Consider the following 15616-nt stretch of genomic DNA (forward strand, 5'->3'; position numbering starts at 1 on the left):
GCATTCATCTATGTAAGTTCCCATTTTCCAGTTCACTTATTTTATTACTTTGTTTTTAAATACAATTAAAATATATTTGAAAATTTAAATATAATTAAATATAATTAAAATATAAAAAAATAGGGACTCCTGGGTGGCTTAGTGGTTGAGCGTCTGCCTTCCGGGCTCAGGGCATGATCCCGGTATCTGGGATCGAGTCCCACATCGGCTCCTTGCAGGAAGCCTGCTCCTCCCTCTGCCTGTTTCTCTGCCTCTCTCTCTGTGTCTCTCATGAATAAATAAAATCCTTAAAATATATATATATATATATAACTTATCAATATTAAAATAAAATATATAATTAAATAATCATAATTATACATATTAAAATATTTAAGAATTAAAATATAATTAAAATAAATAAATATAATTAAATATAATTTAAATGTAATTTAAAATGAAGAGTTAAAATAATATAAAGGAATAAATTATGATTTTTTTCATTCCTATCCTTTGTCCACCCCCATCTATCCCTTCCCGTATAACCTACCACTACCACTTCTTATAATTTCTTAGTATCCATTCAACATTTCTTTATGAAGATACAATAGAGCATGAGTGTATTTATACCCTTGCAGTCCTCAGAGTGCTGAGTATCTTGCCCAAGAATGCTGAACCTGCTAAGTTTCCTAGTGGGATTCACACTTGGGCCATTGGATTTCAAAGCCCTGGTGTTTCAAGATAGCAATGTTACTCATCACTAGTTGGAATTGAGTTTTTTTGTTTTTTGTCTGTTTGTGTTTTCTGTTGAGAATTTTTAAAGCAATCTTAGTCTTTCTCTTGTTGATTTATATAATTTAAATATTGGAAATCTTCCCATTTATGCAGTCGTATCAGTGGCATCTAGCATCATGGTTATTAAATTATGGAACACAGGCTACTTTTGGGTCTTCAGGGTTACACTTTTTCTTCCTCTGGCATCATTTTGGGAGATCCATTCTCAAATGTTTCTCCCTCAAGACCCTGTGCACGTGCGTCTCCAGGGGTGGCTAATGCACCCTGGGGCCCCCATCCCACTCTGCATCACCCTCTGGGGCTCCCAGGGCTTACCGTTCCTTTGCTGATGATAAAGAAGGTGTCGCCTCTTGCACCTTGCCTGATGATATATTCCCCATTCTCATAGTGGGTCTGAAAAATAGAAGCAACAGAAAAAAAAAATTAAGAAGGGAGTAATATAACAAACTGTTCCATCTCTTCAAATATCAACTCTGCAAGGATGCGTTCATCCTGATGGAGTTTTACCCAAGCCCAGAACTCATCATGATTCAAGAATGAGTAATAGTCAATGAATGAAATAATTATGAAGAAATTATTTTGATCATGCTCATGTTTAAAACTATTTGTTAATGCCATTTTTCTGGGTGATTATATTCAGATCTCTAAATTCATTCATTTTAATACTTCTATAAAAATATTTTCTCCCCTTGGAACCCAAACTGCAGAGCTGCTGTTAATTAAACTGGTCTTTTTTGTATTATTTTGTCATTCTCATTTGGTTTTAGTATTCTTGTAATGATAGGCTCTTTTTTTTTTTTTTTTTTTTTTGAGAAATTTGGTATCTAAAGATCTTCATTTTGAAAACAGGTTGATTTTTAGCGTGAGTTAGCTGGCCCTAGTTAGTTTTTAAGGCACAGCTTTGCGCTCTAATGTCCTGCTTCAGCAATTTAGATTTGGCCCGGTCAGATGGAATGTCTTCATTTTATGGACTGAATTCTGGTCTAGCATCTGCGAGCTCATCAATTAGCAAATAAGGAGCAAGGAGCAAACAAGGTAAGGCTACAAGAGGATTATCGCAGTCAGTGTGCCAGTTCTTGGATTTGGACACAGTCAGTAGGTCTGTTCCCAGGGTGAAGATTATTTCTGCAGTGAACAAAAGTAATTTCTATGAGGCGAGGTCGGACAAAGTATATGGCTAGCTCAAGAGATAGAACAGAAAAATGAGACTGCACCATCTGGCCACATTCTTCTCTGCAGCTTAGCAAGGGAGCCATTTTTGAGAAAGAAAACAATCCTTTACACACTCCTTAGGAAACAAGACTTCATGGTCTGCATGCAGTAGCCATCAGGCCAACAGCTGTGATTTATCCTTATACTTCAATACCACGTTCCTTAATAATGGCATCTATTCACTTATTTAAAATGCCTTTTGTTAGTATTTGACATTGAGAACAATCAGAATTTTCTTTGTATATCCAGAAAATTAACCTACTACCTAATCTTACTTTTTTTTTTTTTTTTTTAACTCGGAACAAGTTTTAAAAAATAAGATTACAGAATGCATATTCTTCAACTGATTTATTTCATTTAACAAGCTATCCATGGCCCCTTATCACATCTTGCTGCTTGGGAGAGGAAGGATCTTTGCGATATGCAGATGTGAAAAACAAAAACTCACAAGAGTCTTCTTTCAGGTATCAATTCCACAAACATTTCCCTGTGCCTTCTGAGTCAGGCCTGGTTATAGGCATTGATGATACGAAGATGAGATACAAAAATCTCAGAGTAGCACCATCCACTGGATCTTTCTCCAGGGGCGGCAACATTCAACTGTCCAATATCCATATTCAACATATTCAACTGTTCAATATGCATATGCATATTCATATTCAGATGTGCTGTCCAATACAACAGCCTCTAGCCACGTGTGGCTACTGACCAGTAAAATGTGGCCAGTGACTAAAAAACTGAACGTTTAAGTGCATTTAATTTGAATTAACTTATTGAAAGAAAAAAATGATAATAATAATTTGAATTAACTCAAATACTCACACATGGCTAATAGCTACTGTATTAGCACCGGTAGTAGCTAAAGCAGACGGAGGAGGAGTTACAATCTGTAGTCATAGGGGAGGGGGGCAGGCCGAGGCATCTCTCCCACTCTCTATGAATGGAGCTCTATTAGAATTCAGGACTCTTCCCTCCCCTTCCCCGTGCTGCACCAGGGCAGGTGGTATGGCTTACTTGACTGGTTCACTTGGAAGTCATCAGCTAGGTGTGCTTGCCTCAGCCCCTAGTCTGCCAAGTGGAGGTGAGCTCCCCACAGAGGTGGACATTCTCTGCGGCTTCCCCAGGACAAGCAGAATGTCTCTGCTGGGCTTCTGTCACAGGACAAGTACATCCACCCAAATACAGGGCCCAGTATAGGAAGCCTATTTGGCTCTGACACCTAAGCCACATCACCTAGCCTAGATTTGTATCATTAGTAACAACAGCATATTAGTTCTATTTCCTTTAGTCTCTGTCCTATTTCTCACTTGTTTCCTAATCCAAAACCTCTCAAAATCCCCCCAAACAATCCAGTGTGCAAATGCTATATTTTATGTTGGTAGGGCTTATGTACTGTCTATTGTCTCACTCTTTCCCCAGGGCTTCCTCATGGAGGAGATTCTTAAGCTCCAATGGAAGTATGAGGAGCAAGTTAACTGGATGTTGAGCAGGAGAAAGCCTCTCCGAAAAGAATTAGCAGATTATGCCCACATAATGGTAGCAGCAATACTATTATTTTGGAAAAAGTAGAAAAATGCAAATAAAAAAGCACCAAACTTAAAAGAATCCTAAGCTCCTCTGAGCTCATTCTTCTTATCTCCTCCTTAAAAGTATATTCCTCCCCATATGATTGCCATTTCTTTTCAGAAAGCCGAAATTATTTGTTCTACTATTAAAATGTAGGAAGGTAAGATTTTCGCAGGCACACCATCATTGACATTTTGAGGCAGATAATTCTCTGTTGCTGGGAGTTGTCCTGGACACCAGGTCAGCTGTAGGATGTTGAGCAGCCCCTGTGGCCTCTATCCACTAAATGCCAGTAGCACTTCCAATTCCACTAATGTCAACCAAAAATATGACCAGACCTTGTTAATTACCCTTTGTTTTGTCGGGTAATTGTTGGGGGCAAAACCACTCGTTGAGAAGGTTTGCACTAAATCTTTTGTAGTTTTCTGGACCTGAAATAGCAATTTATTATTTCTCTTGATACTGCGTTCTAGATGATTCTTTGACTTCTCTGGGTGCCAGGCTGGATCAGTGAAAGGTCAGTTGCCTCACTCCTGCGGTGACTATTTGGTGTTGGTCACTACCTGGGGGGCACACCTGCAACTGTCAGCTTCTGTTCTCCTCCACATGGGCCCCTCTACAGGGCTGCCCAGTCTCCTCCACAGCACGGTGGTCTGGGCTGAGCCATCCTCTTATATGTTAGGTAGATTCCAAGGGTGCAAAAGCAGAAGGTGCCAGGCTTTCCCTAAGGTCCAGACTTATACTGCATCCACTAAGTTCAAGCAGGTCCCAGGGCCAGTCCAGATGCAAGAGGAGAGGACTACACAAAGGTGTGAACCCCAGGGGATGCGGTGCATCAGGGCTACAGGAAACAGTCTCCCACGGGCTTCAAACTTCACATACATGAAGCTGGACTCCGGACCTCCTTCTCCTGTGCCTTCCCTGCTTCAGTGATGCCAACTGCATGTTTCCTGATACTTGGCCAACCATCTTGGAGTCATATTGAACTTTTCTGTCTCCCAGGCCCACAGTGGGTATCATACACCCACTGGCTGCACCCTCAGAATATACCCAAAACTCAAGGACTCCCCCATCTGCTGCTATGGCTGCCATGTTCTCCTGCTCAGTCCATGAAGCCACCTGCTGACTGGGCTATCTGCTCCTACCTGACCCCTTCGGTCCCCCTTCCCATCTAGCAGCCAGGCAATTCTATTAACACACAGCACCTGTCCCTCCCGTGCTCCTATCCTTTCAGGAGACCCTCTGTGCCCATGCGCACTAAAGCCCCACAGAGGGTACAAGGTACTAAGAGCTTCTGCTCTTTTCATGGACCTTGACCTTGCCATCCACCTTCTTCCCTGTGCTATGTCTCTTCTCTTCATACCACTTTTCTTGATGTTCCCTGAACAAAGTTCCTTGAACTTTCGGGGCCTCTGTATAAGTTCTGCCCTCTGCCTGAGATGTCCTTCTACCCCAGATGGCTCAGAAGTGATCTCAGAAGGTAAAGGAACCAGAGAGCAGGATTACCAGTCCCTGCCAAGAGCTGGAGCCATGGCTTCTGATAAGGAAGGATCCATTGGCAACCCCAGTCTAGTTCACAGGGAGTCTGACCTCTATCCTCTCTCCCTTCTCGTATCCCACCAAGGCTCCTCATTAGCTGAGGTCAGCTGAGATGGGACAGGGGGCCTCCCATTTAGATCAGCCTCTAGGGAGAGAGGAGGACCCAGGAAAAGTGAAAAGCAGGCCCAGGGACAAGTGGAATGCATCAGCCTCCTGTTTAACCAATCATTCACTCACCTTTCAACTCTCCTCCACTAAAGGGTCAGCTCCAGGAAGGAATTTTTACACTCCCTGTTGTCTCCCTTGCACCTAGCAGAGCACCTGGGTGTTCTCTAAATACTCATCAAGTAAATGGCTTATGTGGTAAATGCCCCACATGGCAAGGGCTCTCTCCCTTCTTCCGCTGGTTTGCCCTCACTAGGTGGGTCCCCGGTTCCAGGCATCACCACTGGGTCAGAGGCAGAGAAGGGCAGCCTTTCCCCTTACAACTGTTTCTGGGGCAGGAGCACCAGAAGCCCTGGCAATTGTCCCCACGGGTCCCCTCTGAGTCACGTGTCCATTCTTAAACGAATGTCTGACGAGGTGAATTGGAGTAATTCAATTTACTCCAAGTGATTTTCATGGCTTGAGGTCATCCCCAATGGTGCCCAACAAGAAAACCACTCAAATGAAACCAAACCTCTAGCAGTGGAACAATGGGTAGGAACCACAGAGGCACCCGAGAGGGTATCTACTTCATGGATTGACCTGAGCAACCTCTGAAGGGTCAAGACTCAGATGGGGGTGGGGGGCCAGACTGTCAGAGGGAAGTCATGCTAGCAGTCTTCACATCCCCACTGAGCTGTGGTAAAGCAGAGGGAGGCAGCAACCCTGGGCGATCGTCCAGAGTATGTAGGAGGAGGTCCCTGGTGTCACCTGGCACCTCAAGACAAGGAGGCAGTATGTGTGGGTCCAAGTAGCTCCAAGGTGGAATGGGCCACCCAGTGGGCAGGGGGCACCATGTCTGGAGTATACATCAGCCTAGGTAGGGTGAGCAGGGGCCAAGCCATCAGAGAAGAGATGGAGGTGGTGTCCAAGGATGCCCGAGGGTGAATTTAGGGCATCTTCCGGCCTTGAGATGCTGTAATTCTCTGACAGGTTCTATTTCCCAAAGACAGCCACCAGATAGTTTCCATTCCCTGAGCTCTCCTGCATGGAGACTTGGCCATCCTGCCAGTAAGAGCCAGAGTCCGACTGTCCTCCCCTTGAAACCACACTGGCCTTAGCGGCTCCTCTGTACCAACAGCCTGTGTGGAAGCGATGCTATGTGACTTGAGAGGTTATCTCAGAAAAGGCCTTCCAGCCTCCACTGGTCAGGAGTCTCCATCCTGGAATCCAGCACCATGCTGGGAGGAGCCTGAGCCACACCTCGGGGTGACGAGCAGGAGATCTGGTTGGTGGTGCCGCCCCCACCCAGCCTGAGTCCCCTCAGTCACTGCAGTCAGCACAGAGACACAGGAGTGGGGGAGACTCCCAGCAGGGTCGAGTCTCAGCATCTGACTATCCCCATTCAGAGTCCCCAAATGTCATGGAGCAGAGAGCGGTCATGCCTATCGGGTCGGAATTCTTAACCCACAGAACATAACGAGCACAATCAAGTGGTTCTTCTCTTATGTGGCTACACCCCGCGCTGGCTGCTACCTGGCAATGCAGGGGGCTGCATCCCAGCACCCGGACTCCACCTGTGACTGCTGGGAGCCTGCCGGCAGCCTGGCCCCCCCTTCAAGGTCTCATAGGAGAAGGGGGGGGGAGTCCAGGACACCCTGACAGGAACATCCACTGTCTATTTAATTCGTGGAAATTATCTAAGGACCCTCTACTTGTTATTTTAGTTGACCCACACAGGCATTGAGCACACGTATTTCCAGGCCGTGTAAGCTCACAGAACTCGGGTCCAGGGAAGAGCCTAGGGGATGGTGGGCGAAGGTGGCGCCACTTGGCCAAAGATGGTACCAATTGGCCGCATAAGCCCATAGAACTCAGGCAGAGAAGAGCCTAGGGGATGGTGGCCAGAGGTGGTGCCGGTTGGCAAAAGCTAATGCCCACGGTGCTGTAGCCCCAAGACTCGTGACTGTGCCATCCTGAAACGTTCAACTAACTGCACCTGAGCGGAAGACGATCACGCAGGCTGACCCTCCGAGAGTCCCTCTAATTCTGTTCATCAAATGCCAGCAGTTTCATGGTTTTTTGCAGGTCACTTTGCAGCTCTGCCATTTTCTTCTTTCACATTAAATCAGAAAAATACAGCATTTAGGAGGAGTGGAAACCTTAGCAATTAGGCAGATTCCTTTAAAAGTTTCCACAGTCGTTAAGAGGAAAGCCAAACTGCTTCACACCGCCTGCGAGGCCATAGACCGTCTGCTCCGTGTCACCCTTGCCCACCTCTGCTCACTCGTGCTCACTCTGTCCTCCAGCCGCACCGCAGGACCCACCCCGTGGGTCCCTTTCTCGGTTGTGCCACGCTCCCTTCCCCCGCCAGGCCCAAACCCCGCTGATGTACCCCACTGCTTCTCGCCTCCCCACAGCCTCCTTGTCTTTCCCATCGCAGCCTTCCCGGGGCTGGCACTGCCTCACCCCAAACACCCCCTGGCCTAAGCCAGCTCTCTCCATTCTCTGATTTGACAAAGTCACATAGCTTATTTCATTGCTCTTTGCTGAGCTTGAGAGTATTTGTAGGGCTTTTGGTTGTTGTTGTTTGGGGTTTTTTTTTAAAGAGTTTTCATGTATTCATTTGAGAGAGAGCGAGAGCAAGCAAGGGAGGAGCAGAGGGAGAGGGAGCAGCAGACTCCTTGTTGGTCAAGGAGCCTGATATGGGCTTGATCCGGATCCCAGGACCCCGACACCATGACCTGAGCTGAAGGCAGATGCTTCGCCAACTGAGCCTCCTCCCAGCGCCCTGTAGGACTGTTGTTAGTGATGTTTTCCCCCAGATTTTAAATCTGATTTAAAGCAAGCGTCACATCTGGTTCTGTCCACTGTACCATCCTCAGCATCTAAGGCAGAGCTGGAGACAGAACCAGGACTTGAGAACTGTCCTTACAGGAAGGCAGTGGCCCTCCTTGACCTCCGGCTTCCAAGCACCGCTGCATGCACCGTGAGAAAGGCCTCGAACTCCGACACGCGTGCCAAGCCAGCTGGCTCTCCCGGTGTGGGCTGTTGACACCCTGGCCCAAGCCTGAGCCACCTCTTGGATTTCTCTAACTCCCCCAGCTGGCCTCCCTGCTTCAGCCCTTGCCCCATTGCATCTGTTCTCTCTGCAACCAACGTGACCTTGCAAGTCGTGTACCACCTTGAAATCATTCTGCTGCTTCAAGACTTCTAGGGGCTTCTTGCTGCAGCTGAAATCATAAACGACGCACGACGGTCTATAAAGTTCTCTACATCTGGCTCCCAACCGCCGCCCCACCCTCAGGCCTCCCCGACCTTGCCCACACTTGTTCTGTGTCCAAAAGGTTGGCTTCTTTTTTCCTTTGTGCCTTGGACTCACCAGACAGGACCCATCCTCAGGGCTCTGCATTCAAGAGGGACTGTCTCGAACATTCTCCTCAACGTCCTTGTCATGGCCTTGTTCTCATCGTTGGGTCCACACCACTCTGATGCGGTGCCTTCAGCTCCACTCACTCTCTGCCCTGTATCCCTGTCTGTCCTGTGTGCTTCTCCTCGGCTGCTGCCAAAATGCCACCAGACACTTGACTGACTGCCCGAGGACCATCACAGCTACCAGCCGCGGCACAGCTGAGCCCTTGGGAGAAAAGCCCTTCACACCTCCAGGATCAGAAATTATCTATTTTCTTTGCTCTCTGGTCTCTTCCCTGTTATGTACCATTCAGGAGATTTAGGAGATTATATAATATATATAATAATATATTATTATATAATTATATATAATATATTGTATATTATGTTAATATATATTATTAATATAACATATTACATATAATACATAAATCATGTATAATATGTAATAATATATATGCATAATACATATTTTTTAAAACATAAAAAATATATATAAAGATATTTTAAATATACCATTCAGAAGATTTAGGAGATTATATAATATATATCATATATATAATATATATTATAATACATAAATCATGTATAATTCATACATAATATATATGTATAATATATATTTTAAAAAATAAAAAATACATATATTTTAAAGATATTTTAAAGATTTTATTTATTTATTCCTGAGAGACACAGAGAGACAGAGGCAGAGACACAGGCAGAGGGAGAAGCAGGCTCCCTAGAGGGACCTGATGCAGGACTCGATCGCAGGACCACGGGATCATGCCCTGAGCTGAAGGCAGATGCTCAACCACTGAGCCACCCAGCATCTCTCAGAGATTTTTATGTTATAACTACCGTTTCACTTAGAACAATGCCTAGCACAAAGGAGGCATCCACTTCTGCACCTAAAGGACAGATTTGGTCCAGACGTCTTCCTTTTGAGTGGAAAAGCCAAGTCCTAAATCCTGGAGTAGAGGGATGGATAGAGGAAGAGCCCCCCTAGCATGTCTAAACGTCAGCAATCTAGCGCCCCCGAGGCAGTCCCTTGTGAGTGAGGAAAAGCCAGTCTTCTCTTTGCTGCTGGAGAGAAGGGGCTGTAGCTTCGACTGTTAACACGTGCGTCTCTAGAATCTCAGAACCCAGCACTGGTATGTCGATGTCCACTGAGACGTCTTGAAATCCTCCACCTGCTTGCTGACTCTTGGCAGGAGACCCATCCACATGACCCCTCTCTGCTTTTCAGATCAGACCCCATTACTCATCCCAAATATGCTGTAGTTTAGCTGCTGGTTTCCTGTTCAGGCCCCCCTGCGACGCATGATTTGGATCTCTGTTAACATGGACTAACACACGAGGTACGGTTCGAAGTAAATTCTCGCCTTATTTATTTCAGCCAGAAAATACATCAATTATCTCCCCTTATACTTGAGCTTCGGATCGGAGTTGCCCTTCACTGCTCATCAGAGCACGGAACAGCTTTTAATTGGCGCCGTCCTCACGATGAAGGTACAGGGACCAGTATGGTACTTGGTTCTGATTAGCACGACGGCTAAAGCATGGACCACATTCACGCGTCTGCACATCTGACAAATGCTTCGAATAGGGAAGGACTCTTGGAAAATTAGTGAGTTAAGAGCAGTAGGAGTCTTGAGTCATGATTCCTGCCTCATTTTTTTTTCAGTTTTTGTTTTGTTTTTTTCTTTTTGATCTTAGAGGAACAGTAGGACATTGGGTAGAAGAAAAACGGACTCAAAAATCCTGGCATCTGCCTTTCTGGATCCTAAATCAGGGACATCCTCAAAGGAACTTCTTCCCTCTTCCTGATACGTCAGACTTATTTCAAAGACCAGAGCTCTTACTGGAGAGCAAGATCACCAAACAGCCCAATCAGTCAAAGAAAACCATGCCGGTGAGGTAGTCAAGCACCAAGGTCTTTCCTGGTCCAAGACTTCCCTATTTGGTAAAACTCTGCCCATCAGAGATGTCCGGGCTGAGATGGCCCACAGCTGGTCATCACAGGGATGCGCAGCTTCCCACAGGCTATCCTCGACTGCCGGTGGGGTGCAGTCTCAAGTCTTCGGGGGACTCTCGTGGAGGAAATGACGGCATCTGTAAACCAGGATTTTCTCCCTCTCTTCCCCAGTCCATCGTCCCCATATGGATTTCATCACAGAACTAGTGCCCTACGAACAGCGGACAGGATTTCTCCTCCAAGTACGTCTTCATCAATTGGCATTTTGCTCTCAGAGCTCGATGATTATCAAGAGGGTATGTTCTTTTATGAAGTGCTTCCCTAGACGATATTTGACCTCGTGAGGGCTGCAAGTTTTACTTACTCTCCTTTCTAACCTCTGAAGAAAAATTATCTTTTCCTCACACCACCATTCACAAATCAACCAAACTCCAAACGAACAAATCAAAGCCTGGAACATTTTTTCTTTTCATTCATTCATTCTTTCATTCATTCATTCGTTCATTCATTCATTCAAAGATTTTATTTATTTATTCATGAGAGACACAGAGAGAGATACAGAGACACAGGCAGAGGGAGAAGCAGGGTCCCTGTGGGGAACCTGATGCTGGTCTCAATCCCAGGACCCCGGGGTCACAACCTGAGCCGAAGGCAGACACTCAACCGCTGAGTCACCCAGGTGTCTTGGAACACTTTTTCCAACAGCTTCCTTTAACACCACCGCCATCCTGTCCCAACTGACTGGACATCTGGGACATACATTTCTCTACTACAGATTTTTTTTTTCCTACTTTAATGCCATGACTTGCCTCCATGCAGGGCATCTCTAATTTATAATCTGTCCTTTTTAACACTTCTTGGGCTGGGCAACAGATTGGCTCCAAGGCTGCTCAAGCTAACCTGCAAAATCCTCCTTCACCAAAGCCTAAACTTCAGATCCACATGAGAGACATGTGGACCTCGTTAGGGGTTTGGCCATTCACCCAGTTTCAGCCAATGTCCTCTACCTCTGCCTTCTACGAATGAGACCTGGCACTTGGCACTGAAGCTACAGAGATACTCAAGATACAGTTGCTCAGTCAAGACACAACACAGCATGTGGTTAAACAGGTCCTCACCCTGACCCCAAGGACTGTCACGCCACCGAGGGGGAGGGGCTGACTCACAGGACCCCCAGAGAACCAGACACCTTGGTAGAAACCCAAGTTTAGGTAGAAAAATGTGGCTTTCTCATCAGTACCTACAGCTCAGACTTCTGGATAGACAGCCTGCCTATCAATGCCCCTCAAGGCAACACACCAGCCTAGTTCACCGAGACATTTTAAGACACAAATACCAGGCAGGGGCCATGATTATGAGTCTGAGTCACTTTCATCGCTGGGGATCTTTGTCTATACAGCTATCCCTTGGCACATTCCTTGATGCCCTTGATGAAACATTCCTCACTTTCCTGAGACACTATTTATCAAACTCCTCCACTTTGAATTTTGCCTTAAGGTCGTGAGATATAGTCCAGCTGCTAGGGACTTAGGCTCTGTCCTTACCATCTGAATCACTAGATTTCCATCTGCCTTGATGGTGCTATAAGGACTCTGTCTCGACTGAGGCATCCACTGTGCTTGAAACCCAAGGATTGATGTATAAGTCAGCCTTACGGCACTGGGTCAGAGACACATTGTGGGAACAGAGTACCACGCAGGCCTGTGTGTAGTCCTGACCCGCTGTGTGGTCAGATCCTGAGGACATCTCGACTTGGAAATCAGCCTTGCCCAAGCCAGGTACTGGGGCAGATTCTTATTAGCTTCCACACTGATGTAAAGGACAGGTGTAAAATCCCTGGGACAGTCTAAGCTTATCTTAGAAAAATAATTCATGACTCGTGCCTAGATGTATCAACCCAATAGGCTGTCTGAAAATCAGAATTTAGATCCCCTGCAGTGCAGACAGCCCAGATGTAGCTTTTTAAAAGAACAAGATGATCGCCATGAGGAACAGGAATTACTGGCAGCTTTGGGTCCTCGTAGAGTCCAAGGGACCAAGGCAAGCCATTCCTCCATCTGCTGTGTGCCCCGTGCTCAATGCAATCCATTAAAGGTGTCATGAAATCTGCTTAGTGGATTACAAGCAGCAAGTCTTGTTAAATGGAATGGAATGGAAGATGTCAAATACATCACAGAAGGTGAAGATGGTATGATTTATTAAAGTTTTATATGTGCGTGTATACAAAAACTTAGGTGTGCACCAGGCCCCCATGTAAAATCCGTTCCTTACTACCCAGACACCCCCGTTTCCTTTCTTTTTTTAAATTTTTATTTACTTACGATAGTCACACACACAGAGAGAGAGAGAGAGAGAGAGAGGGGCAGAGACACAGGCAGAGGGAGAAGCAGGCTCCATGCACTGGGAGCCCGACGTGGGATTCGATCCCGGGACTCCAGGATCGCGCCCTGAGCCAAAGGCAGGCGCCAAACCGCTGCGCCACCCAGGGATCCCCCGTTTCCTTTCTTTATGCAAGTCACAACATCTTCAGAATAGGGAGGCATCCTGACTGCCATACGAAGTCACCTTTAGTACAGACATTAGTGTTGAATTTGTGTTTTAACTGTTTCACTTCTGAAAAAGTGTAAATTGAAAGTATGGGATCGTCTTTGAAAGGATCTATGGTTCGCACTGAACAAAACCCGCTCCCTCCTGCAGCCACAATCTGACAAAAATGCAACCATTTAGTTAGTATAGTTTTGCATATCCAAGCGTCCAACTTTCCAAACTAACACTCGGCATCTCCCATCGTGCAATAAAACTGCATCGGTTTGGCTGAGCTGGCAGGGAGTGCTGCTTTCCTTCTCTGAATTTCAAACATTCTTGAAGCATTTGCGTCTTTGCTGGTCAGATCACATCACCATCCGCTGAGCCTCTTGCACACTTCCAGACCTCATGATTCGAAGACAGCTGTTGACACAGCAGTGACCACCTGTACTCCCCGCATCTTCACCCCAAATCCCAGACGCAGGAGGGAAAATCTGAGCTGGAATTCCAAAAACGCCTGGCTTTTATCTGATGTTCAGCTGAGCTCTTCAAGGACATCATTTCCCAAATGGATTTTCAATCTCTGTTTCTACCATGACAGATCTGCGATGGGAACGCATCCATCCAACGAAATGACTAAGAGTGAGCGATACCAGGATGGGCGCACAAAACATGCCAAAAATCTCCAAAGGGCACAGTTCCTCTCTGAGCTACCCATTTCATGACAGAATAAAACCGTTTATAGAGTAGACACGCAGGCATTCCCATCCCACATAATTAAACTATAACTCAAATTTAACAATTTGATCTGTAAAGGCAATTAACTGCGGCAGAACTTGGAAACCGTTTGCTCTGACAGATTATGAAATGTGTCCCAGGAAAGCACCCAATTTAGTATCTCAGAGTCACCATCTGAAGTATAAACATGTTTTGAAGTTTCAAGTAGAATAAACACGGTACTCAAAAAAGGAAAAATAAAGTTTCTCATGAACCCCGTAACAAAAGTAAGTGGAGCGAGTCAGGGGTACGTAGAACTCACTTGATGTTTTACTTCCTCAAAGGGCTTTTAAAACAAACATTTTGAGAAGATGCTCTTCTGTTTAAAGGGGGTCTTGAGCCACCGAGGACAGAAAGGAAAGAAAGCCAAGAGGATTTAGACTACTCGAGGGAGGAAAAGGGTCCTTTATATACTGGAGGACGTAGTTCTCACCTCGAGGATATTTGTTTTCTGTCTAGATGGGTTTGAGAGGGGTCTTGGAATCATGTATGCTCCTGCCCCCTTTTCTGCTCCACAGTATGCTCTCTAACTGGGAGACAAAGGGAGGAAAGCTGCTTCTGGAATGTGAAATTAATTAGTGTGCTCACTGGAACTAACACCAGAGCGAGACACAATATAATAACCAGTACTTGAAGGGCACTGTCCCAACAGAAAGGTCATGCGCTGGCGATGGGTGCCGGGAACCTCCTGGAGCATGGGGACGTGCGAGGGCCTCAGCAGTGAGCTGGGTAGCGGTCAGGGGGCTCCCCGGGGGGCTCCTGGAAGCACCGTTATACTGACTGGTACAACAGAATTTCAGTGGGCTAACAACTTGTGCAAACCCCCTGCACAGAAGCTGTAAAAATACTCTTCCACCTTCATCTCCCCCACTCGCCCCTGCTGCACACATATTTTAGGGTTTCTGGACTCAGAATGAACATCATAACTGGTAACGGTAATGGTAGTGAAAACAAAATAAAATTAAAAAATTAAAAAAAATGGTAATGGTAGTGGCAGTGATGGAATCAAGAATCACATCTTAAAAAAAAAAAAAAGAAAGAAAAAGAATCACATCTTCCCAGCACTGGAAGGTGGACTGTTTTCTTGGCCTGAGATCCTGGCTGGGAACAGCCTTGTGGCAGCTGATGGGGTTCAGGAAAGGCTACCCCAAAATACGGCACCTCGAGTTCAGGATGACAGAGGGGATACTTTAAGCTGCAGGAGTCTAGGCAAACAGCAAAAGCAAGGAGGTCGTCCTGACCTCTCCCCTGACACAGGTGACAAAATCCTCATGTAGAAGGTGCCCTCCCCATACCCAACGGGAAGGAGAATCCTGACCTCTGAAGACAAAGGGATCCTGAGAAGAATCCTAACCAGTGGCCTTCTGTTTCTCCATTTCCTACGCTCACCTCACCGTCTTGGACCTATGCCTTTTCTCCATTCTTCATCAAACCCACCCTCAGAACACTCGGGTCTGATGGTTTCCTTGGGCCTTCCTTTGCATACGAAGGCTTCCATGTCAAGAAACACGTATATTAAATAGATCTGCATGTTTTTCTACTGTTTGTCTGTCTTTGCTGGTTTAATTTTCAGGCCCAGCCAGGAACTCTAAGAGGGCTGAGAAAAAGTTCTCCTTCTCCTACATAGCTAAAAAAGCGTATAAACACAGCTGAAGAAAACAGCACCATGAGGAGTGTTCTTGGTGACAGAAC

General features: G+C 45.9%; 1 protein-coding gene across 6 annotated transcripts in view; it reads right to left on the bottom strand.

The window, feature by feature from the left end:
* PRKG1 (protein kinase cGMP-dependent 1) overlaps positions 1-15616 on the bottom strand; it is a 1199334-nt gene that overhangs the window by 218020 nt on the left and 965698 nt on the right. For all 6 annotated transcript variants that reach the window (XM_025441421.3, XM_025441420.3, XM_025441422.3 and 3 more), the window contains one exon: positions 1090-1167. In XM_025441421.3, the coding sequence (XP_025297206.1) occupies positions 1090-1167 (78 nt within the window). The remainder of the gene's footprint in view (positions 1-1089; positions 1168-15616) is intronic.

The sequence above is a fragment of the Canis lupus genome, chromosome 26, assembly GCF_003254725.2.
Source record: "Canis lupus dingo isolate Sandy chromosome 26, ASM325472v2, whole genome shotgun sequence".
NCBI classification, from domain to species: Eukaryota; Metazoa; Chordata; class Mammalia; order Carnivora; family Canidae; genus Canis; species Canis lupus.